This window comes from Rhamphochromis sp. 'chilingali', assembly GCF_963969265.1.
Source record: "Rhamphochromis sp. 'chilingali' genome assembly, chromosome: 15".
NCBI classification, from domain to species: Eukaryota; Metazoa; Chordata; class Actinopteri; order Cichliformes; family Cichlidae; genus Rhamphochromis; species Rhamphochromis sp. 'chilingali'.
The window spans coordinates 20,403,745-20,428,305 of record NC_137942.1 but is presented as its reverse complement, the minus strand read 5'-3'; the positions used below and the strand labels follow the sequence as shown (position 1 = coordinate 20,428,305).

The following is a 24,561-nucleotide window of genomic DNA, read 5'->3' as shown; positions in this document are numbered from 1 at the left end:
AACTATTCATCTCTGTTTATTTCAGCCAGTGACAAATGTTGGATCTTAAATTTACATTTGAATTACTTGCATTTACTAGAAACTCAGTGGCATTACGAGTAGGAGTGAGACAAAATATGGATAAGGCAATATCTTGTATAGCTCTCCTGTACAGCTTGTTACATTGCTGGAAATTATGATAATCTTGGAGCTCCAAACTGTTTCCCCTGCTAGTTTGATTTACCCGGGACACCAAGTCATGACACTTCATAGTGTGTATTAAATTAAATTTATTGCAAGAAGCTTACACAGAGAAAGTGGTGCTAGACAGCAGGGGAACGAGTGGGATAATTAATTGAATTTAGAAATGTTTATAAAATCAATTATTCTTGTTATGTACTATATATTACAATATTGACACATAGAAACAAACTAACACCACATTACAGTGAATAAACACATGATTCCTTTTCCCTTTTTGGTTGTTTTCCTTTCTGCGCAGAACTGTTTTACTATGTATTAAGTATTCCAAGTATGCTGTAACCTGATATCACTTGTTTTCATTGCTAATATACCATTGAAGAACTAGTTTGCTCACTTCTGTTGGTAACTATTACTATCATTGTCAAACTTTCCACTGCTACTGCACACATTATGCAGTTTACTCTCATAATAGAAGCTCCAAACAAAGGCTCCTTAATTAGAGACAGTTCCCGATAAACAGGATCAGCTTTTCCAGGTTGGGACTATCGGTTTTGTCTGGCTAATGATTTTAACTGCTCTGCCTAGCTGCTTAGTCAAGGTATTGTTAGTTTCGCGATCTGACTGAAAAGGCTGTGTCCAGCTGACTTTGTGAAGTCTTTAAAACAAGAAAAGGGTTCTTAAATATAGAAATTCTTGTGACTATCATGATACAAAGACTAAGGCTAAAAGCCTCAAGCCCAAAACGTGCACTCTCACAAGTTGCAGAACCAGTGCATAAAACCTTCTAATAAAGAAAGTGCATTGATCTTGTACATAAATAGGTATTTGTAACACTCAAATTCTAGGTCTGAGCAAAAGCCATCTATGAGAAAAAAGATCACTTCAGGGAATTATTAGACAAACACTTAAATCAGAATGAAACAATCCCAGCTACAGTATTTTGTGCTTAAAAGTTGGGGGGTGGGAGGGACAGAGTCCAACTTGCAAAATGGATACAAAACACAGTCCTGAATGCTTGAAAATAAGGCAACTGGACTCCTCTAAGCTCCTGAGAACATTTTGCCTATCACCCAAGAGGCTTCTTCAGTTTTAAAACAAGTGGTGGAGAATCTCAGGTATCTAACCCCTAGTATGGCTGTGCCCTTGGGAGTGGTCCTGTGGAAAGTATTAATCACAGTTATCCTGCTAGATCAACGACCACCCCATCCTCAGCAAGCCAGAGAAAAAGAAAAAAATATGCAGCATTGTTTGCTCTGTGGAGTATAAGTAGACTAGAGTGGAAGCACAATCAAATATACCTGCTTTCAATTAACCCAACAAAAGCACAGTCGTTGCCTCGTAGCAATTGTAAAAACACACAGACCCACAAATCCACTCCAAAATCAGCGCCGATGCCCCACAACAACTGTGGAGGTAGATTATAGTGCAGAACAGCCCATGTCCCCTATCACAGATTTCACTCCTCCATATAACTATGATAAGAAAAAGTAGAAGTTCTTTTGTTGAGGAAACGTGGCATAGCTTATAAACTACGATCAAGACAGAGATTATATTTTTATTAGTGGGCCTTTTGTATCCTCCACAGATTAAAAATGCAGAGAAAAGGCTTTTACAATCAGTATTACAGTAAATGTTGCAACTATAGCTTGGCTGGTGATGAAACTAGACCATGGAAAATGAACCACAGATATGCTAACATGCTAACATTAGCTTACAATGGATTTGATCTGAGCACGTCCTTTATTATCTTCTGCTAAACCAGGGACTGCACAAAAAAGATCATTTCTTTGGATGTTTGAACCCTGTAATAATGTAAAGTAAGCATGTTTGCTAGGTTTACCTAGATAACTTCACCTGGTGTTACTACCAAGGTCAGCAATGTTTCAGACATGCTTTGCTCACTTACAGCCCCTGAGCTACGATTGTACATTTCGCAGTTTGAGTCAGAACTTAGAAAACTCTCATTGGAAATAAATCTGTCCGTTCTTCTCAGAGGCAACAGACTATGAAAATAAAAATAAAACCGCCCACTCTTCTCCTTATAAATGTTATCCTGCAAATCAAAATGTCAACTTGAGCTGTGTGGATGTGAAAAAATATATTTAGAAATAAGCAAAGACTAATAAGATCTAACGACTCACTGGTTAAAAAAAAACAAAACAAAACAAAACTTGAAAGTTAATTTTGGAGGGACCCCATTGGCAACAGAAGAGTCTAATTAAAGTCATCTGAAATGAAGCACTGTGCCATATGTGACCCATGGGACACAGAGTGGGCTAATACTGTGGCACATCTGAGCCCTTTATGAGGACAAATCCAAAAGGGGATGCCTGACACAACAACTATGTTTATATAAAGTCTGTTGATTCATAGAGTCTCAGATCAGAGGGGATTTTCAGAAGATATGTCATATTTTTTTCTGCAAAACAGGTATTTAGAGTAAAATCAGAACATTTTAATATTCACAATCAGTGCAAGCTAATCAAATCTTGTGCAAGATACCTTGAACTGTTTATTCACTGAGATTAATGAATGTGAAAAAAAGCTAAGCAAAGCAAAGTGACCCTGAGCGTCCCAGTTTTACTCTGACCTGCTCATCTGGTGGAAGACTACATGCAGGGCTAAAAAAAAGACATGATAACAGCCACTGAACAGATGCACTTTATTAATTTTTGTTCTGCTATTTAATCTATTTTTAACAGTCTGATGCTTTTCCTGAGGAGGAAATACTGTCTTAATCTTCCTTTTCGTCTTAATAAGAATAATAGGTCAGACTGTGTTTTATCTCAGGAGAGACAAATTAGTTTCCCCTCCATATTCATCAAACCAAAAACTCCATGTGGGTTAACTTAGGCGTCTAACTGCCATTTCAGCACATTCCAACACATTTGTATATCTCTATATATTGCTGACTCGCGCTGAAACTATCAGAATAGGTTTGCTCTAGAAAACGAATGTTGGTTCAAATGCACCAAGAGTTTGATCAAAGAGTTTTTCCATGTAAAACAGCAAAAAGTTTAATATATCTGTCAGTGTATTGTAAATACATTTTTTGCTTCTGATCTGTCAGGCTGAATGCTCATAATTATAGACAGAGAGATATATACACTCACTAGCCAGCTGTCCAGCTCTCTTAATCAAATGTCTCATCAGCCAATCACATTGCAGCCACTGGGGAAGAAAAGAACATAGCACGGTTGTTGATGTTGGTATGAGTCTTTCAGAAACTGCTCATCTACTGAGATCTTCCCACACAACAGAAGAAAATATTCAATGAGCTCCCTGAAAAAACGCTCTATTGATGGTAGAGGTCAGAAGAGAATGGCCAGACCGCTTCAAGGAAAGCATCATATAATCATTTGTTACACCCAAAGTATGCAGAAGAGCATCTCCAAATGCAAAACACGTGAAATCTTATAGCAGATGGGCTAAAGCAGCACAACGCCAGACTAGGTGCCGCTCCTGTCAGCTAAGAACAGGAAACCGAGGCTACAGATTGCACAGACTCACCACAATTAGACAGTGGAAGATTGGAAAAAGGTTATCTGGTCTTGTAATGTCAGAATCTGGCATGAACAGCATGAAAGCATGGATCCATCCTGCCTTGTTTGAACCATTCAATCAGGTGTTGATGGTCTAATGTTTCGGGTGATCTTCTGGTGGCAGGTGAACACACTGTTTACCTAATAAAATGGGGGGTGAGTGTAAGTTGGCACACGGTTTTATAAAAGTAAGGGATTGGAATTTTTAGTGTCTTGAGAAATAAATAAACTGGAAATACTCTTTTTGCCTAAAGGATTGAAATGACATCTAATGAACTGAACATCTCTGACCTCATTTTGCTCTTTTCCACTAAATGCATTTGAAGCCACACTTTTTTTGTTTCCTTGCAGAGTTTCGTTTGTTGTGTGAGACAACACCTTAAAAGTGGGAGATGCACTAAAAAAAAGAAGAAAAAAGAAAGACTCCTCCTCTCATTACCACAATAAAATTGTCTGATAAAGCCAAGCTTTCCTTCTTTTTTGCCCTTTGTGGTAGTCAGACACTAACGACATGAATAATCCTACAATAAGCATCTGATGAGTGCGTATGGTGTAGCATGACTGAGGAAAGTAAGTGAGCCGTTTGATAAGCAGAAAGGAATGGACTTTGATTTATGGCTGTGATTTGGTTTGAGGGTATCTGGTTGGGGTCAGAGGTTTCTTCTTTCGCTCTTATGCAACCAATCAGTCACGTCTTTGCATACACACACGCAAGACTTGGCAGTTCTTTTGGATTTCGCTGCCCTGTAACCTTGAGCACTTGTAGAGGGATCACATGCACATATACTCACACCACAGAAATCTAATGTAGAGCCTTCGTCACTGTTCCTGCTGTTGTTTAACAGGTTATTTTCACTCTCTTTAGCTCTCTTTCACAGTCACAGAAAGTCTCCACTGATAGAAAACACTCCACATTTGGTTAAAATGTGCAAATATTTTATTGCCCCTATGTGCTGGTGGTACCTCTGTCTAATCGTAATTCTACCCAGATCTACTTTTACTCAATTACCAGCTAATGTGACCTGGCATATCAGTGAGGCTGTGAGAAATATTAAACTCGTGGCAAACTGTTCTGTGTTTAATTACATTTGACTTTCATGCTATTAGTGCCAAATGAAAGCACAATCTCTTACTTTTATCCGTCTGTATCCTCTGAGATGTGCTGTGTGTGATGGAAGGAGCACTGAGAATAAACCTGGGATCCTTCCCACCCACTCTGCACTGTTGTGGAGGATGAGAAGCCGTTGAGGGTCAGTCTTCAAACATGCAGAGTGGGTTGCTGAAAGGCAAATTCAGCCTTAATTGGACCAGCTCTATTCTTTACTTCAGCTCCTAGAAGGAGGTGGAGTGTGGAAAAAAGAAAATAACATGATGCAGCACTAACAGCTGCATTTCCGTTCCTCAAGCAATAACTCCGGACATTTTAGACCTAGATTATATTCTATAAAATCACGCATAGAGTTCAATTTGTGGAACTTACTAAACGCTGCAAACTCATTGTTTCTGGAGCTTTTGGTCAAGAAACAAACAAACAAAATAAAACTTAACCCCAAAATATGACACACTCTCTCTGTGCAAGAACATATATGGCATGGGTGCTTCTTAACACTTTGCTTCCTGTTCCTGTGTGTTCTATCTGTTGTTAAAATGCAACACATTGTTTTTAAAAAAGGTTAAATGTTACGAGACAGTATTTGAAACACGTTTAAAAAAGGCAAAAAACCCAGAAGGATTGCTAATTTTGCTAATAAGCCAAAAAGTGCCAAAAAGTCAAACCACTGCCACGGCTGCTATACCCCCTTACAAAATGCCCAGTGTAGATGAGTTAGTGAAACAACTAGTCTTATTGTGTCTTGTGATACAACATACCCCCTCTATACTGCTCAAGGGTGTAACCATCGATATCCTTGCATCTGTCCATTGCCAACTATTACATCTTGCACAAATCCAGCCGACTCGTCCAGCTTTCTGCACACTCTGTTCAACGTCTGTATACTCGTCACCACACCATGTCTATGTGCTAAATAGTATTTTGAGTTTAATCTCAAAACGGACAAATTCTTAAAAAAAATTATTCTATGTGGCCCTTTTAGAGAAGACAAAAATAGCACTGTTGTTGCCTCCTCATTTCAGTTTAGTGGAGTTGAAAATGTTTAGGACAGGTTCAATAACAAAAACAGCCTGGAGCTTAACGTAGCTCCCATGTCGTTAATCATCACTTCAGAAAAACCTTAAAAGTTGATTTGAGGTCTCTGCATTTAGATCCTAGTTCAGCTTGATATAAATCCTAGTTAGCCAACGTTCATGTCCTAATAATCAGGCTCTGGGTAATGAGTCTTCACGTTGATAACGAAACCATTAAAGCTCTCGCTGGCCTTCCAGTGTCACTTCTAACCAAGACTGAACATGTCACGGAAACCAGCGTCTTCTTGCTATTATTATATTATATTGCAGCTTTTCCTTCCATTAACAGCAACACCGAGCAGCTAAGGCGGCGTCATGCTATTCTTTTGAGGGGTGTGAGCAGCTTAAAGGTTAGAGTAGTGCACTCGTGAACGTAACATAGCTGGTAAGAAAAACACCACCCTGTCTGGGAAAGACTGTGGGAGGAAATCAGGGCGTTTTTGACTGCAGTGTAAACTATGATCAAATTCTAATAGAGGCTGTGCTAAAGAAGCCTGCTTGGATATCATTATGTAATAAAGAAAAGGGGGAAAAATCTAAAATGTGAGAAATGTGACTGTACACAACAGGTGCAACCACACTGACCTGTCAGGAAACTCAAGCTACAGTTTGCACAGGCTCACCAAAATTGGGATACAAAAGTTTGGAAAAAATGTCACCTGGTCTGATGAGTTTTGTAAGAATTTAAGTAGCGTGAAAGCAGGGACCCATTCTGCCTTGTAGTTGAATCCATCTTCTAATGGCTGCTTCCAGTAAGATTTACCACAAATCAACTCAAACTGGTTTTGGTGAGTTCACAGTCACCAGATCTCAATCCAGCAGAGCATCTTTAGCATGTGATGGAACAAGAGAGTCACATCATGGACGTGCAGACAACAAATCTGCAGCAGCTGTGTGATGCTGTCATGTCAACGTGACATAGACCAAATTTTTGAGGCAAGTTTCCAGCACCTTATTGAATCTATGGCATGAAGAATGGAGGCAGTTCTGCTGACCAAACGAGATCCAACTAAGTTTAACAAGGTGTAACTAATAAAATGGCCAGTGAGTATATGTATACTTTCCTTCCTTCCACTGATTTTATTGCTAATTGTTGTTTTTAATAGTTGGGGAAACAAAAGCATTTAAACGGGCAGCACGGTGGTTAACACTGTTGTCGCACAGCAAGAAGGTGCTGAGTTCAATGCCACCATCAGGTCTTTCTGTGTGGGGTTTGCATGTTCTCCCAGTGTTTGCGTGGGTTCTCCGGCTTCCTCCCACCGTCCAAAGACATGCAGTTTGTGGGGATAGATTAATTGATGAATCCAAATTGCCCATAGGTGTGAAAGTGAGCGCGAATGATGATCTGTCTCTGTGTGTTGGCCCTGCGACAGACTGGGATAGGCTCCAGCACCCCCTGTGACCCTGAAAAGGATAAGCAGAAGCGAATGGAAATGTTTAAACCAGTCTTTATCAAAACATGATTATAATCAATAAAATTTTATACTGTCTTTTTTTAAATTCAGGCAACCAAACAAGTTATGCTGAGAACTGACAGAGGTCCAACCTAACCCTGTAACCAAGTCTCGACCCTAAAACATCTCTTGTTGCTAAAATGAAGACGAAAACTGTTGTTGCATGATTCAGCAAACATCCCCAGCAGGTTTAAACACAACTGAACCACATTCAGCATTAAGTGTTAACACACAGCCAAGGTTTGTATCAATGAAACATACTACGGTTTTCAGTCTGGTCATCTGTGTCTGTCTCGCAGAGGTAACTTTGCTCATGGAGATGTTTACCCTCCAGCTGAGCACATCACTCAGTAGTACTTGCTGCTCCAGCCTCGATTCCTGCAGACATACAGTATTTGATTACAGCACGGAGCTGATTGGATTACAGGAGGCACTGACTCAAATACCGACAGCAAACATGGAGCAACTGGAGCGCGTCCTTCTGGGAATGAACGAGCAGAGGGACACCGACTGCTCAGTGCACACTGAGGTCAGGCTGGCTGAGACCTGCTGCTAAAGTCGAACACTGTCACCATCCAACAGCTATGAAACAATCATCCCATTAATCTCATTTGATGCACATGGTTGTTTGGTTATGTTAAAAAAAAAAACAGTTTTTCTTAACCTGAAAAATTTGACCTGCAGTATCGACTCTTTTTTGAATGAGTATTTGGGTGAGTTTTATACACTGTATGCACCCACCGTTTAATGTAAACGTTACTTATCCTCATGTTAGTTAGTAGTTCATTTGGTTGGCCTCTGCTTTTAAAGAAACTTCACCCTCAGCCTCCACCTTTGCTCAAATCAGGGAGGATGGGTGCAGCACACATGTAACTGAAGAAAACAAAGAAAAACAATCATGAATGCTCCTTAAAGGACCTTAAAAAAGTCTAAAGAGCTATTGCTCAAAGATTGGCTCCTATTGTGGGATGTCGACTTTTTCACATTGCTGAGCATCAAACTGTTAATGAGGTGGCTCGGTAAAATCCTGCGTTTTCAGTGTGTTATATCTCATAAACGATACAACAGACTTTGACTCTTTGATGAGGAACTTCTTTGCTGCCCTCCTGTGGCTTCTTAATCTTTCTACACACAGGGATACTGTTTGTGCTGTGCAGTCATGTTGTGTAAAATATAATTGTAAGTGACCGACTCGAGGAGACTTTCCTAAAAATACAATAAAACATAGCTTTAAATGAATGAATTTTCTGCATTAGTAGTTTTATTTATTTTTTACCAAACTATAAATGTTCCCATTTAGGGAAATGTCCATAATGTAGTAGGAGAAAATTACCAGGAAATTTTCTTCTTTTTAACTTTATTGATTTTTAATTTTTTTTGCAGTGAATCCAAAGCAGTTATTTACTTTTGTCAGCGATCATGTTGGTTAAAAAATAAAATAAATCTTCTCTGCAGCATCTGTGTTGTTTTAACAAGCACATGAATACACGAGCAAGTAGCACAAAACAAAGGAGGCGGTTTTATTATTAAATACATTTTATTACATAAATGACAATGTTGACTGACAGTGGAACATCACAGGTGTTTTAGTCAGGCGCACCTGCACAACAGAGCCATGCGTTTTTGCGGGTCCTCTCCTGAATCCTGTTCATCTGTGTGTGTTTATGTATTGTTCATTTGTATTTCTAGAATTATTTGATCTGACCAGACACAGACAGCCACACATTCACCCTCCTGCCTGACACACCCCCTCAACCCACTCCATCCGTGAGCCCAGCCCTCTGCAGAGGCCCTCCTCAGCCCCAGTTACACTGGTCTTCATCTGTAGTTGTCATAATCTCTGTGACCAGCCCGGTGCCGATGGTCCTGTTTCCGTCTCTAAGAGTGAACCTCTGGCCTTTCTCCAGAACCATCGGCTGGCGGAGAGTGAGCGTCAATGAGGTGTCCTCACCTGGCATCACCATTTCCTAAAGGAAAGTAAAAAAGAGCAAGAAAACCATCAGTTTCCTCTGAAATCCGTGTTTATAAATGCAGAAAGCAGTAAATGAGAGGCAACACCAGCTTTAATCACCACTCAATGCTTCAAACAACACTTGAAAGGTTTAAGATGTCTTACAACACTTACAACTACACACACAGACACACACCTTGTCAGCAGGTAAAGTGACCCTGCAGGCCATGTCCCAGGTGAGAGAAAACATGACGGGCATGAAGTTGGTGACAAACGGCTTGTGTCTGCCTCCCTCCTCCTTACTCAGTACATAGACCTGTAACACAGAGCGCACACAGACACACACAGCAGAGTTCCAGTTATATATAAACACGTACTACTGCTTATAAAACTGTGATAACTGTAGAAAACTCATGAAATTTTTTTTTTTAAATCTCAATAAAAGGTGGTGCTATTCCTGATCTGTCCACTGAGTGTCACACTGCCCCAATTTAAATAATTAAAACCCTCTGTAGTCAAACTCTGTGGCTCTCACACCTGAGCTCTGACTTTCTGGTGAGGCATGATGCACCCTGGCTTGCACATCACCATCCCTCTCCTTATGTCCTCCCTCTTCAGGCCTCGGACCAGAGCGCCCAGGTTATCTCCTGCCTCTGCCCGGTCCAGAGACTTGTGGAACATCTCAATACCTGCACCCAAGAAAAATAAAAACAAACAAATCCAAATAAAGGGGATGCACACTTCAAGATACATTTCATTTGCAAGCTGTCATGTTTTATCCATGATTTCATATCTTAACATCATAGGAGGTTCCTCACCTGTCACTACAGACTTGAAGCTGCGGTTGTGACCCACAAACTCACAGTCGTCTCCTTTCTTGATGACGCCCCTCTCCAGAGTGCCCGTCACAACCGTACCCCTGCCTGCAACACAAGCAGGAACCTTCAGACTCAAAGTACACGACGCTTTCGCTCTCAGATCAGAAACAGAGTCAGAGATCTGCAATCTTCTTACTGCTAATTGGTAAAATCACTAATGAGTTGTGCTACTGACGCTCCAAAGCTGTGACTGCATCATGACAAAATTAACTTTGAAGACGTCCTTGGTGGGATATGAAAAACAAAAACACCGTACAAATGTTTCTTTGGAGCTTTGCTGGAAGCTGCACTGTTCAGTACAGCAAAGCTCTGCAACATGTGACAAAACTGCACAATACATCACTGGAGCATCGCTCTCTATGCCAAAGTTGACACCCAGATTTTCAAGCTCAGGTCCTTTTGACTGATTTTACTGTTTGCATATTAATTTCTTTTATAAATTTCTTTAAATCTTTATTTGTACTTTGCCTAAAATATTTAGAATTGTTGTGCATGAAGACCGTCTGACAAAGTAACGGAGCCAAGGATGGTTAAAAATTCAGCCTTATTTCTTAAAAGAGTGAATCTTGATTTGGATGTTTAGATTTTTGGGGTCTGCATCCTGGTTTAAAAACAGTTTATCGTTTTCTTTTGTTTTTCCATTTGCCTACAACTTTACATGATGCAACCAATGGAAATCAAGAGAAATCACCATTATTTCTACCCAACTAGCTTCAGACTGACAATATCAGATAGTGTTTTCTCCTACCTGGGATTGAATAAACCCCTTCAATGGGCAGAAGGAAAGGTTTTTCCAGCTCTCTTTTGGGCAGAGGAACGTAAGAGTCCACAATCTCCAGCAGTTTCATCACTGCATTCACCCCCAGCTCAGGAGCTTTGTTCTGAAATAGAGCGGGAAAAATCTGATTAAAACACATCACATTCTAGTTTGAAACTTGTTCTCCACCACTGAGGAAAATAAAATAAATGAAAATACAAACTTGCCTGAGGTCACCTCAAAATTTTGACTTGACAGCTTTAAAATTCAATTTATTTTCTCAGAAGCTGAATATTTGAGATCACCTAAAATTTTGACTTCTGGATGTCAAAATTAAATTGCTCTGAAATTTCTTTGACTGACAAAGTGTTTCTCCTCACCTCCAGAGCACAGAGTGCAGAGCCAATCACAACGGGTGTGTTCTCGCCGTCGTAGCCAAACTCCGTGAGCAGCTCGCGGATCTCGATCTCCACCAGCTCCAGCATCTCCTTGTCCTCCACGGCGTCTGCCTTGTTTATGAAAACAACCACGTGCTCTACACCGATCTGCCGGGCCAACAGCAGGTGCTCACGTGTCTGAGGCATCTGGCCGTCAGTGGCTGCCACCACCAGAATGCAGCCGTCCATCTGAGCTGTGCCTGTGATCATGTTCTGAAAAAGAAAAGCAGACACATTTCTAATATGATCAAACAAACAGGCAGGATTACAACCTGGTAACATCAGGCTGCATCCAGGTAAAAAAAAAAAAAGGTAAAAAAAAAAAAAAAAAAAGAATACCTTGACATAGTCAGCGTGTCCAGGGCAGTCTGTGTGAGCATAATGTCTGTTGGCTGTGGTGTATTCTACATGCGAGGCGTTGATGGTAATTCCTCTGGCTTTCTCCTCAGGGGCATTGTCAATGTCCTCATACTTCTTGTAGCGGGCACCACCAGCATCAGCGAGCACTGGGGAGGATCGAATTGAGTGATAGAAATTCACCTTACAAAATTCACTAAACAAAGTTATTACACACATTAACACCAGACTGTGTCCAGACCGGTGTGACAGCAGCAGCTTGAGTGGGTCTACCTTTTGTGATGGCTGCCGTCAGGGTGGTTTTGCCATGATCGACGTGGCCGATCGTCCCGATGTTTACGTGGGGCTTGTCTCTGCTGTATGTCTTCTTCGCCTCCGCAGCGAAGGTTCGCCGGCTCAGAGGCACAGCACACTGCGTGACAAAGAAGAACCCAATAATTTAACCACTGCAAAAAATCTGTGCTTCGCAGCGTGCAGCATGCCGTTTCATGCAACTACTTACCAATTTGAAGGAGCTGTGCAGGAGGCTTGGTGAAGAAAGCTGAAGGGCTGAGAAGAGGGAATAAAAAAAAACTTACATAAAGAGTGACTATTTGGTGCCACAACACAATAATTAAAACATTGCCAAACATATTTAAACTATGTATCTTTCTAAAATGCGGAAATATGTATTAATTCTGTGTCAGTGAACATTTAGGTGTCCATGCCCTTATTTCCCTTTCAATCAGTGCAGTCGTGCCCTCACATAGATGAGATTAGCACTGACTGCCACACACATTTTTCCTCAAAATCTCAGCCAGCATGTCTGCACAGCTCCGGATGTATTGCACTCGCACCGGCCGTGATGCTTCTGTGCCATATAGAGCGCTAATAAAAAGAGTTTTGCATAAACCAGGCAGGTTATATCATGCTAACAGCTGCAGCTAACATTAATCAATTTTGATGACTTTAGATCCAAAAAGGACGGCGTCACCTCTCTTTAAAGACTACCTATATCAACAGTATGTTTTCCTTCGTTTCTGGTTACCAGGTGCTGATTTTAGTAATCATTCTTCATCCTCGGTTAGTCTTATTGTTAGCTAACCGTCACTGGTAACGTGACCTTGCTCTGCTGTCGGAAGACACAGCATCACATTTTATTTTCATATTCGTGTACTTCTAAATGTCCGAACAGTGTTTGATATTATGTATAAATCAATAAAGGTGGTGTAAATCAATTAACTGTCAGAAATGCAAGCAGAGTCACATAGTTTAAATGAATTAAACAATATTTACCGGACAAACACGCACGCAGCCCCACAAGCGCCGCCATCTTTCCTGGCTTGACAAACCTAAGACGATCGGAATTCAAGAAAATAATCTCCCAGCCCCAACGATGTCGTTCCTTTACGTACATGCACATGCGCATGTTTAAGTTGGTGCGTAAAATGTTCACATTGCAAAACAGTAACTATTAATGTAACTACTACTAATACTACTATTGTATGTTATTATATTAGACTAAGCAAAAGACTGAAACCCATTTAAAGAAAGTATGAGTTATGTAGCTAATATTAAAAAAAAAATTAAGAGAGCAATCCCAAGTAACCTGAACTTAATGTTTGTTAATAATATGTTTGCTGATATCTAAAAGGCAAATATTATTTTTTACATTCATTATTAAGGTGTGTGTATTTTATAACAGATATATAAATAATACCAAACATATCGCAATCGATATGCCTTAGTTTCTTCTGACACGTTTCTTCTGGGATTTGCATATATTTATTTTGACGTAATTAATTCTCTTTGTAAATTGTGCGTACCAGCGTTACTGGATTACCGTAACTATACTAGTATAGGAAAAAATTGCGTCTATGAATTTTTAAATATTGAGGTAATACTGTCAGTCAGATGTTCAGCATTATAATTTTGAAAAGCTGACTTTAAAGCAAAAAATGGAAAGTCTAAAATGACGTTGATTTGAGAGCAAAGAGTATCCAAAAATTACTTTGCTTGCCCGTTTGGTTTACTTTTTACGGTAAAACATGGCGCCCCCCTTGCCACTCGTGAGCTCTTGCTCGTGAGATGAAGAGCTAGCTAGAACGTTCCAGCGCTTCACGTTTCTGTGTTTATAGAGGGAGAGAGCTGTATTTGAGCTCAGAGAGAAACTTTGTCTGTTACCTTTACGTTGATTTGGAGTCAGTTTAAAGGTAAGTGGGCAATAATACCCTTTGTTATAAGAGGCTAGCAGCAGGTTTTGCATTATTAGCAGAGCTGTATGTTTGTAGTAAAGTATGATCCTGGTATATAAACTGTGGGGCTTTACCTGGTACCACTGCTAGTACACTTAAATTAATCTGAGGTTATTTTGAAATATTCCTTTAGTTGTCTTGTTGATTTTTTTTTCTTTTCTCCACTTTACCCTTTAGCTGTTAACACCATGTCAGAAGACAGGCAGACCAGGAGACATCCCCAGAACCTCCAAGGGGTCCTTCAGCTCGCAGTGGAGGCTGGATCCGCTGCAGAGGGTCCTGCCCCTCCTGAACCCATGTCAGAAGAGGTACGTACTTGTACCCTAAGCAGGATCAGGCCAGATGACCACACAAACTGTTGGGTGTCGACTTTGTAGCTCACACCAGGACACACATGCTTGTAGCATAGCTTCACAATGTGGCTTTGACAGAACTACGGCTTAAATAAGTAGAATGAGCAACTAGTCAACTAAAAGCCTTATTTGCATGAGGATATAATAATAATATAGTAGAGTAGATCCAAAAATGATAACAACAACAATAATAAATATTTTTGTTTTTACAGTAGCAACATGTGTTGCTCCGCTTTGCAAAACATCCCACCATAAACTATTGATATATCACATTTTCATAGTTTTCAGAGTGCTTTGAGAGACAAAAGTATAATACTGCATTCAAACAGAAAGCCGGACATTGTGGCCAGAAATGAACAGGACAAAACTGGATCACAGAAAACTTTTAATTTAAGTAGTGAACAAGGTATAGAAATTATATCAATCAGAACTGCTGGCAGCCCCCCACCCCACTTAGTCCTCAGTATTTTGGTAGGAAGGGGATATCTTTGACAACACTTTTAAATTTGATAAGTAAATAAATGCCATTGCCATCAATGATGTTCTCTCTTAGCTTGATTTATCACAAATGTTTTTATTCAATTGTCAGCCAATAACTGATACTACTTAGGGGCTTGATATCTTAAACCTACAGTGCTATGTATACTGTTAATTTGCTGTAGATAGTTTTTCAGGCGTGCTACTTCCTCTTGTGTCCTCCCTTTGTGCAGTTTCCGCAAATTCAGGAAACCTTGCACACCATGCAGCTCTCTGGGAATGACCGTGTTGGCTCTAAAACACTGTTTCAAACTATTAAAAACTTTGACATTTTTTTTAATTTCAATTAAAGAAATTGTAACAATGTTTAAAGATAAAATGTTAAACTGTTTTTTGCTAAGTTTTCTGTCTTGTGTAGACACAGCAATGGCCTTGTCTCTTAAGTTTGATGCCTTTTTTGTGCTTGAATGTCAAGTGGTTCAACAGACAAACAAAGAAGCATTCTTCTAAAAATGGTCAGGTAGAAGGACTGGACTGAAAGTCAGTTTTTTAAAAAAGAAGCCAATGTTGAAAGAAAAACTTTGAAAGACCTTTGGAAATCCTGGAGAGTTATTGCTCAACTATTGCTTAAAAATTCAAAGAAAGTCTTTCTTGGAAGTCAAATATAAAGAAATGAGGAGTGACTCAAGACTTTCGTACAGTAATATATAATTGCACATCACTTGAAATCTCATGTGTCTGAGTAAGACACTGATGTCCACATACGTTATTTTTATTTTTTTTTCTTAATGCGTGCTTGGAGGTATCACATCAGAGAATTTGAATTCAGCATGACAAACTACTTCAGGCTCTTTTTTGTGCCTTTCTTCCAGAGGAAAACATGGCTGAGAGAAGCTCTTACAGAACTGTGCAAAGGGCAGATGGATGAAGTGGAGCAGATGAAGCAGTGCTTGGCTGTTCTGTGCAAAGAAGGAAGTGAAAGGGAGAGGGGTGGAGAGGAAGATAGGGAAGATGATGATGAGGACGGTGAGCGGGAAACGGCCTTTGAGATGCTGTCCGAGCTGTGTGAGAATCTGGACAATGCCAGAGGTAATAAATGGTATTAGAGCAGAGGGCACGCTAAAGACAGCGTGTGTTCACTGTACGCTCACTGCATCCTGTCCTCTGCAGACCTGATGACCCTTGGTGGGCTGGAGTTGTGCGTCTCCCAGTATCTTAATCATGCTCAAAGTGGGTTGAGGTGGCGTGCTGCCCAGCTCATTGCCTCCTGTGCCCAGAACATGCCACAGCTGCAGTTCCACTTGCTTAGCATCGGGGCGCTGCCGAAGCTTCTGCAGCTGACAGATTCTGACCCAAACCCCACCGTCAGGGTGAAAGCTCTTTACGCTGTCTCATGTGAGTAGAGCCATAATGCACGCATGCTTCAAAACTGAGCTTCATGACAACAAGCCTGCAACCAATTGCTGCACATCAGTCATTTCACATACATGATCCAGAACCTCGGATTGTCCATGTGACAGTCTGCGAATTTTAGTGCGGTCAACAGTTGGTTCCCATAGTTGATGTTTTAGATGGACAGGCTATTCAACAGCTATTTTTAGTGGCCAGCCTCCCAACTGTATCGCCTGTGTTTATGATATTGTTATATCTCATGTTTCCTGTCAATTCAACTTTAAGCCTAAATTATCTGTTGCTTTCTTCTTTAGTGCCAAATGACACATGGCACCGTCTTTTTGTCCCAGCTCTGTGCTTCACAACCCTCAACAAAACTGTGTCCTGTCGTAATCATAGGTCTGGTTCGAGAGCAGGAGGCAGGTCTCCAGGCCTTCCTGTCCCACGATGGATTCTCAGTGCTGATGCGAGGCATGCAGTCAGAGAACGAGAAGCTCAGAACCAAGTCGGCTTTCCTGTTGCTCAATCTGCTGATGTCGCATCCCGAACAGAAAGGTATGGATGGGAAGGACATTCAGACAGGATAGCGCTGTAAACCTGCACCAGTACCAATACAACACTTTGTAGCCTTTTATTAAGACACAACATGGTTTAATAATGTCTCTAAAAGCTTATAGAGACACCTTTTCTGTGGAAAATGAAGATATTTTATTTGCAGCTTTGCTCTTCATCCATGATTAGTCGCCAATATGGCAAGTTCTGCAGTTAAAGGGTAAAATAACATAAAAAGTTTTTAAACGATTTTTTTTAGCAATTAAATCTCGTGTTAAAACTTTTATACTTTCTCCCTTTTAGTTTTATCCTTGCAGTATGTGTGTTTCTCACTGATCTTGCTACCTTTGTCTGGGGAAAACATGGAAAAACTATTTTAATCTTAACTACACATACATAGTAGACCATAACAAGAAGAACTACAGCAGATTTTTTACTTTGGATATTTAATTGGTTTACTCTTTAAACATCTATCTAAAGTTTTTGCAAGCTTTCCTTAAAAAATGGCTTGACTCAATATAAACTCAGGCATATTCCTGATTATTTCCCCCCGCAGACACGCTTGTTGCCATGGGTATGGTACAGCAGCTGGTATCAGTTCTCCGTACACCGCATTCACCCGTCCATGAACATGTGCTTGGTGCCCTTTGCTGGTAAGAAACATTCATTATGATACTGAAAATCTGACATTATTTCATGGATGGTTTTAGTAACTGTACCCGTCCTTGTTACTGATGGTGGTGTAGTCTGGTCGAAGACTTTCCACAAGGGCTCAATGACTGCAGGAATCCTGCTCTGGGCCTGGAGGAATTACTCAGACAGAGATCCAAAGAGCTCCAAGGCAAAGAAGAAAGTCAGGTAATTCATGTGCCTGAGAATCAGATCGTAAAACTCGATAGAAATGTTGTGATTATGCTACAAAATTTCATTTCAGTCATGAAATGTGTTTTTTCCATGTAAAACTAGAGGTGATTGTGGTTAAAGGCTAACTAGTTGTAAACAATAAAGAGATATATGACTGCTTTTTTTTTTAAGTTTAAAAGATTGAAAATTAAAAAAATAAGCTGAATCTTATTTTTCTTCCTCTTAAAGTCACATGTTTGTTTCCAACAGGAAGAACTTGATTTCTGTGAGCGACTCAGGGTTATGTGTTTCTCCAGGCAGCAGTCAGATGACACTGGGATGGATCGTTGATTTTTTAATTCTTTCTTTGTTTGCTTGTTGTTGTTTTTTTTTACCCTGACATGTTTTGGCATCAGTATGAAAAGATAACAGAACATTCATGAGCTGGGACATGTTTTTTGTTGTTGTTGTTGTTGTTTGGTCTGTTAAGACAGTTGCACATGATCCAGTACCTGGATTTCACTGTGTAAATAATTGTACTGTATATTGTAATGTATAAAACAACTATTTCAGTCCAATGTTTGCCATTCTTAATATCTTAACTGTCATCCCAAGCATCTCCATTAAAGGTAGTATGTATAGTACTCTATTTTAATTGGCAGAACACAAATGCTGAATTTAGTTAAATCTATTTTATTTTATTATAGTATGCTTTACTTTTACATTTCCTGTCTCTTTTCAGTTTTTCTTGAAACAAAACTCCCAGTTGTTGACATAATATTTATTACTGTTAATAAAACATGGGATTGCGTGTATAAACATACAGTATAATGAGCAGTTCACATCATGCCACCATATGCACAATCTACATGTAAACATGCATGTCAAAGAAAATATTTTGATCATTAAATCACAGAATATAAATATTATAAACTGAAGTTTACTGAATGTTTTTCCATTTCATTTGGAAATAAATTCTTTCATTTTTAGAACATTGCAAATTGAATGTATTTCCTTTTCTTTGTTTCTTTCTTCTTCTTTTTTAACCACTTACAACAAATATTTATGGAAATGGAGAGCTAATGTAGTACAAGCTTTTGGAGTACAACAGGGATACTGGTTAGGACCTCTTCCATTTTGAAAACTCATCCGTGTCCTCTACTGCTTGCATGTCACCCACAGCGATTAGAAGCTGTGCCAGATAATAGGTCACCATTACAACAGTATTACCGTGCTGCATTGGTGCCACCACCTTAAAAACTTGCAGAGACAGCGTTGCGTCGGATACCATGAAGCTCAGACTTCCCAAAAGTGTTGCTACGTTGCTAGTTCTAGCTGCTAATAGACCCATTAGAGTAATTAAGACAAAGTAGACTCCAACAGCTGGAGTTAGCACTTCAGAGTTTGGGTCCTTTTGCAGAAATGGAAATAAAAATGTGTAATAACCTCCTCCAACCATAAACAGGATCAGATAGAGAAAACGGCTCCAGCAGGAAGAGGAGTTTTTTGTGTAACGACTGGACAGGAAGGAAACTGAGTACAACAGATGAGCCACAGCAAATGCACCCATTCCTGAAACAGATATTGAGGACATAATGGGCATGTGATTTGCAATTTATGAATCCTGGAGTGTTAAATTTACTCTCTGAAAGTAACTATTACAAATACTTCTTACAATAATGAGGCATGTGCGAGCAATAGACATTTCATAAAAGAAAAAAATGCTCAATTTTTTGAACTCATCCACCTCCAGCGCTTACCATGCAGGAAAAGCTCAGGCCACACCAGGCAGCAGTCACCAACAGCAGAGAAGACCAGTCCTCCCACCACACCTAGGACACTCTGACCTCCATTCCAGCTCAGCACCACTGCAGCCAATAGGAGTACTGGTGCAGATTTGACACCTGCAGACATGATGGACGGGGGCGAAGCAGGAGTCCAAAGGTAGAAGTACAGAGCTGCAGACAAAAAGAAAGGCAAGAGAGACAGAAAGAGAGCACAGGACTGATAGAAATGGACGAAAAGAAAGAAAAGGGAGAGATGCATCAAGTTTTTGTACAGAAGTAGATTCAAGTTATGATTTCAAACATTTCCTTTCCATCTGGTTTCACTAAGCAAAGTGCTGCTAGAAATAAAGAAATACTGGCTGTAAATAGAGGTGAACTGTACCTTATTTCTCCTCTGCCGCCTGTGATAGGCGTGAGTCTCAAGGATGTCCATCTTCTCTCAAACAGCACTGCTGTGGGCAGACGTCTCAGAAGGATAAAAGTGTCTTTACTGTCTTGTTTGCCAGCGATCCTCAGCTCCAACGATCCTCAGCTCCTGTACCCCTCGCCTTGAACCTCTGTCGTGTCTTTCAATCTGCCTGCATTTCATGTCGATGAACTTTAGACCGATCCTCACTGTCTGATTGCGCTCTGATAATCAATTCGCTCCCTGTTTTGAGTTCTGCTGGTCAAATTGCTCACCCTTGACCTCACCAGCAGGATTACGTTGGTGACATCAGCACAGAAGGAGCAAAGTTGAACTGTGCAGGTGTTATCACTGTGAAATGTAAACTTTAATATCAGGAAACTGACAAAACCTGATGATTGTTGTTGTTGAGACTTTTTTATGTCTCAATGTTTCATAAAACAAATGTGTAAAAAAAAAAAGTTCATTTTACAGGAAAGGATTGGATTCTTTGATAAACAGCTGTAAATTTGTTATAACAATACTGGGGGTTTTTTTGTGGCAACTGTTCAAAAAAATGTGGATGGTTATGAAAAACACGCTATGCCAAAGCCCCATCCAGTTTCCAGTGCTTCACATTTAAAGTAAAGGAAAGGGCTCGTTTGCTCATAGATACTGATGAATATGACACATTTCTTTTGTTTGTGATCAAAGAAAGTATGACACACATTCTGACATAGAAGAAGAATAAAATGCTTTGTATGTTGAATGATGTTCAGTGCTCGTCTTGACTGGATTTTGTTTTGAAAATTTCAAACAATTACATTTTTCTGAAGCTGAGATTTAAGTTCAAGCAGATGGAGGAGGAGCCCTGCGTGTAATAATTTCACAGAACTGCAACAATGATTAACTACAGGCTACTCTGAGTCAAACTTTGTGCTTTGCCTGAACACAGTTCTTGCAGCTCTGGGCTGGTTATTGAAATTCAAGGTGTGGGACAACGCTGGAGGGGGTGTAAGTTTACTGGGTGTATAGAGTAATAAATGCAGTAACTGTGCAAGAAGGGGTTGATATCAGGTATGGCTTAAGGTCAATATAGACATGTATATGTGTGCATGTGTATTGGTTTGCTTTGCGACTGCACTCTGGGCTTTTATCTGCTTTGTTTGCTTCCTTTGTACAGCTATGGCGACCGATTCTTCCTCTTTAAGGATTGGAGTCGTAGGATTTGGACATCTAGGTCGGAATTCCCCTTTTAAATCCCAGGCAAACACTCTTTAAATTGCTGTATATTATTTCCTGAAAGCATGTGCATGTGTGTGTATGTGTGTGCAATTTAGGTCAGTACCTAGTGGAGAGGATCAATAAAGATGGACCTGCCCTCGGTTTGACTCTGGGTTTTGTCTGGAACAGGAATTCTGGCAAGCTCAGTGGTTTAGTCCCCTCTGAACTCATACTCGGGGATCTATCGTCCTTTGCAGAAAGGTGCAAACATGTGCATAAGCATTAAAAACCCACGTGCACACAGCATGATTGTTCTGTGCACACGTGTTTTTATGTATTAAATCAGGAACGCTATAAACGTACTGTATTTATCTTCGGGAATTTCCCTTCTGAACTTTGAAGAATAATCATTGTGTGTTTTGCAGGCGATGCGATGTGATTGTTGAGGTGTGCCATCCTCAAATAGTTAAAGAATTTGGGCTCCAGTTTCTGTCTCAGTCTCATTTCATGGTGAGCTACTTCTGATTTTGCTATTTCAGTGAAACAGCTAGTACATTTCTTTGTTTGTTTTTTTGATAGATTCTTCCAATGTTATATTTTATTTATAGTACTTGACAGATTTTATTTTAATTGACTGATACAGTTTGATTTAAATCTGTCATTTTTATGATTTCATACCATTAAATCATTATCAGGCTGAACCACTGATACGAGGCAGAATGGGTCCATCCTTTCATGTTGTTTACAACAAAATTGGACCCTACCATCTGAATGTCACAGCAGAAATCAAACCTCATCTGACCAGGCAGCATCTTCTTTTGACTAATTTTGGTGAATATGTTCAAACTGTGGCCTCAGTTTCCTGTTCTTAGTTGACAGGATGTGGTCTTCCGCAGCTGTAGCCTGTCTGCTTCAAAGCTGTGCATTGAGAGATGCTCTTCTGCATATCTTGGTTTTAACGAGTGGTCAGTTGAGGTACTGTTTCCTTAAGGTACTGTGAGCGTACATAAAATGGACAGAATATCATGTCATTCGACTGTAAACAATCGCAATCTCGGTCCAGCTGAAGGTTATTAAATGTTCTCCTCCTTGGAGAAAAGTCCTCCACTGTCCTCTTCACGGACCCCTCAAAAGTATCTGACTGTTAAGCACAATTCTTTCTCACAAACTACTCATTCCTCACATAGAGAAACAAACTGTTAATGTTAATCATAACTTTTACTCAACCATCAGAAATAGGATGGCAGAGAGAGCATCTGGCTATTTAAATTGGCTATTTGCTTTGCAAATAAGGAAAATGCTCATTTCTATACTTCAATGTTCACTTTTTTGCAGACAATAGTCTTTCATATGCTTCAGGATTAACCCCAGCAAAGTCTTAATTCACCCTCATCTGTTTTTGATACTTTCCAATTAACACTTCTCAGTCACAGACTGGATTTAAATGCATAAAAGACCAAGCACATGGTATCTCCACTGCAGCTGCGACTATGAAGCATTCTGCAAATCACATTTTAAATATATCTCCACATTAATGTTTGAAGAGTTTCGCATGTACACGGGCGTTTGGTTTGATAGCGTTTGCTTTGTAGATTTAAATTCAATAACAGGTTCAAAATTCAGAGTCGACAGACGGTCATCCTAACCCACAAACACTTGAGAAGTCAATGACACTTCATCATTTGTTTTGCACCTTTGTTTTTCGTTTTTTTCCTCCTCTAGGTGGGCTCTCCATCTGCCCTCGCTGATCCTGATCTGAACCAGAAGTTGAGTCAGGCTGCTCAGAAGTATGGCAGGACTCTCTACGTCCCCAGTGGTGCATTATGGGGAGGCCAGGACATCCAGAGGCTGAATGACAGTGGGAAAATAAAGGTAAAACAAGGATAGTCCAGTGTTTAAAACCATGGAAATGAACATAAGAGATTTAATGTTGCTTTTTCCTTTCATGGTTTATTTTTAGGCTTTGTTCATCAGAATGTCCAAGCATCCCTCCTGCTTTCGGCTGACAGGAGACGTCCTCACTGACTGGACGGAGGGAGAAGGCAGGCGTGTTTTGTTCAGAGGCTCCGTTGCAGAGTTGTGCCCACTCGCTCCTAACAATGTGAACACCATGGCAGCAGCAGCAGTGGCAGCAGGGACACTGGGCTTCACTGGTGTCCAGGGAGAGATTGTGTCAGATACAGCGTGAGTGCTTCTAAAAGTCGGATTGTTTGTTTGAAACCATCCTGCCTGCATCTTCCAGCTTCATGTACCTTCATGCCGCAGGTTAAGAGACTACCATGTGGTGGAAGTGGAGGTGACTGGGCCTGATGGTTTCTCAGTACACACAGTGAGGAGGAATCCAGCCAAACTCGGGGCTGTTACTGGCAGCGCAACTTACAGCTCTTTCTGGAATAGTTTACTCAGTAAGTCCTAAATGACTGCCAAACACTTTCTCAGTGAATCTGATGTAAAGCACTCTGTGTCACCCTTTTAAGGTATCTATCATGTCAACACAAACACCTCCAAATTGTACTTAAGCACAGCAAACTCCTTAAAGTAGTTATAAACAGGGATGAAATGCTCAGAGCTATTTTTAGACCTGGTGCAGTGGGCCTTGTGTTCCTCGTGGTGCAAGACAATGCCTGACCTCATGTGTGCAGAGCGTGCAGGCAGTTCCTGGATGATGAAAGCGGTGGTGATTTCATTTTTTGTTGTAATTTTAAATTCAGGCTCCAAATGATTAATGGCTGGTTTCCGGTGACCGTTGTTGAATCATTTCGCTCTCACTCAATTACTCATATTAATATCTTATGTGTGGTTTAAGTGTTTCATTAATTTATTCCATAATACACACACACACACACACACACACACACACACACACACACACACACACACACACACACACACACACACACACAACACTATTACAATGGTGAGTGCTCATATTAAAGTATAAAACTGTAAAAGTATTCAGTTTTACAGTTTTTTCGATGGCTTTTTATGACGCTAGTAAATGCACATATATTTATTATAGTCATCTCCAGCACATGCACCATGAGAATAAAGGATTTCAAACCCATGATGACACCTGCTGCTCAAAGCTTTCCTTTCCAAGAGGAAAAGAAAGAAAGAAAACTGGCTCACAGATGCCCTTAAAGGCCCTAAAGGAAGTTTCTCTTAGTTTATGAACTTGGGAGCTGCGCCGAGGCCAAACATAAGATATATGGGGATTATATTAAGTGTGATAGCATCATAGGTCCTCTTTGAGTGTGGAGTACGGTGTGTTTCAGTATGTTTTTCATGTGAAGACTCAGATTTTTACATTCTTGTTTTTCTCAGTTTGCAAAGGTCACGGGGGCAGAGTTTACCTGTGCTGAAACAGCCAAGCACTTTGGAGGATTACCTACAACGGAAGAAGAGGATTCACTGCAACATTTCAGCTGATCTGAATGATTTATGAAGGAGATGCTGTGTAGATAAGATCAGTATGTTACAAAGAAGCAAATCTTTGGATATATTTGTTCCAATAAACTGCACAAACACAATGAAAGAAGAGCCCGTTACTGTTTATAAAACACCAAACAGG

At 40.2% G+C, this 24,561-nt stretch overlaps 4 protein-coding genes across 4 annotated transcripts; 2 read left to right on the top strand and 2 right to left on the bottom strand.

The window, feature by feature from the left end:
• Positions 1 to 8,881: 8,881 nt before the first annotated feature.
• tufm (Tu translation elongation factor, mitochondrial) lies at positions 8,882 to 13,128 on the bottom strand. Its single transcript, XM_080904426.1, has 10 exons — positions 13,019 to 13,128; positions 12,246 to 12,292; positions 12,017 to 12,155; positions 11,726 to 11,892; positions 11,330 to 11,599; positions 10,941 to 11,073; positions 10,133 to 10,237; positions 9,852 to 10,003; positions 9,511 to 9,630; positions 8,882 to 9,330 (listed from the first exon to the last, which is right to left on the bottom strand). The coding sequence occupies exons 1-10, from the start codon at positions 13,053 to 13,055 to the stop codon at positions 9,160 to 9,162; spliced, it is 1,341 nt and encodes a 446-aa protein (XP_080760552.1). The 5' UTR covers positions 13,056 to 13,128; the 3' UTR covers positions 8,882 to 9,159.
• A 627-nt stretch (positions 13,129 to 13,755) lies between these two features.
• hspbp1 (HSPA (heat shock 70kDa) binding protein, cytoplasmic cochaperone 1) lies at positions 13,756 to 18,474 on the top strand. Its single transcript, XM_080904427.1, has 8 exons — positions 13,756 to 13,935; positions 14,155 to 14,285; positions 15,680 to 15,896; positions 15,978 to 16,202; positions 16,599 to 16,754; positions 17,308 to 17,404; positions 17,498 to 17,609; positions 17,865 to 18,474. The coding sequence occupies exons 2-8, from the start codon at positions 14,166 to 14,168 to the stop codon at positions 17,943 to 17,945; spliced, it is 1,008 nt and encodes a 335-aa protein (XP_080760553.1). The 5' UTR covers positions 13,756 to 13,935; positions 14,155 to 14,165; the 3' UTR covers positions 17,946 to 18,474.
• tmem86b (transmembrane protein 86B) lies at positions 17,876 to 19,935 on the bottom strand. The gene is made up of 3 exons (XM_080904428.1): positions 19,764 to 19,935; positions 19,355 to 19,598; positions 17,876 to 19,166 (listed from the first exon to the last, which is right to left on the bottom strand). The coding sequence occupies exons 1-3, from the start codon at positions 19,812 to 19,814 to the stop codon at positions 18,715 to 18,717; spliced, it is 747 nt and encodes a 248-aa protein (XP_080760554.1). The 5' UTR covers positions 19,815 to 19,935; the 3' UTR covers positions 17,876 to 18,714.
• A 744-nt stretch (positions 19,936 to 20,679) lies between these two features.
• Positions 20,680 to 24,489, top strand: aspdh (aspartate dehydrogenase domain containing). Its single transcript, XM_080905155.1, has 8 exons — positions 20,680 to 20,843; positions 20,950 to 21,006; positions 21,107 to 21,251; positions 21,416 to 21,500; positions 22,713 to 22,862; positions 22,951 to 23,174; positions 23,256 to 23,395; positions 24,315 to 24,489. Exons 2-8 carry the CDS (start codon positions 20,952 to 20,954, stop codon positions 24,350 to 24,352), a joined length of 837 nt encoding a protein of 278 aa, XP_080761281.1. The 5' UTR covers positions 20,680 to 20,843; positions 20,950 to 20,951; the 3' UTR covers positions 24,353 to 24,489.
• Positions 24,490 to 24,561: the final 72 nt, after the last annotated feature.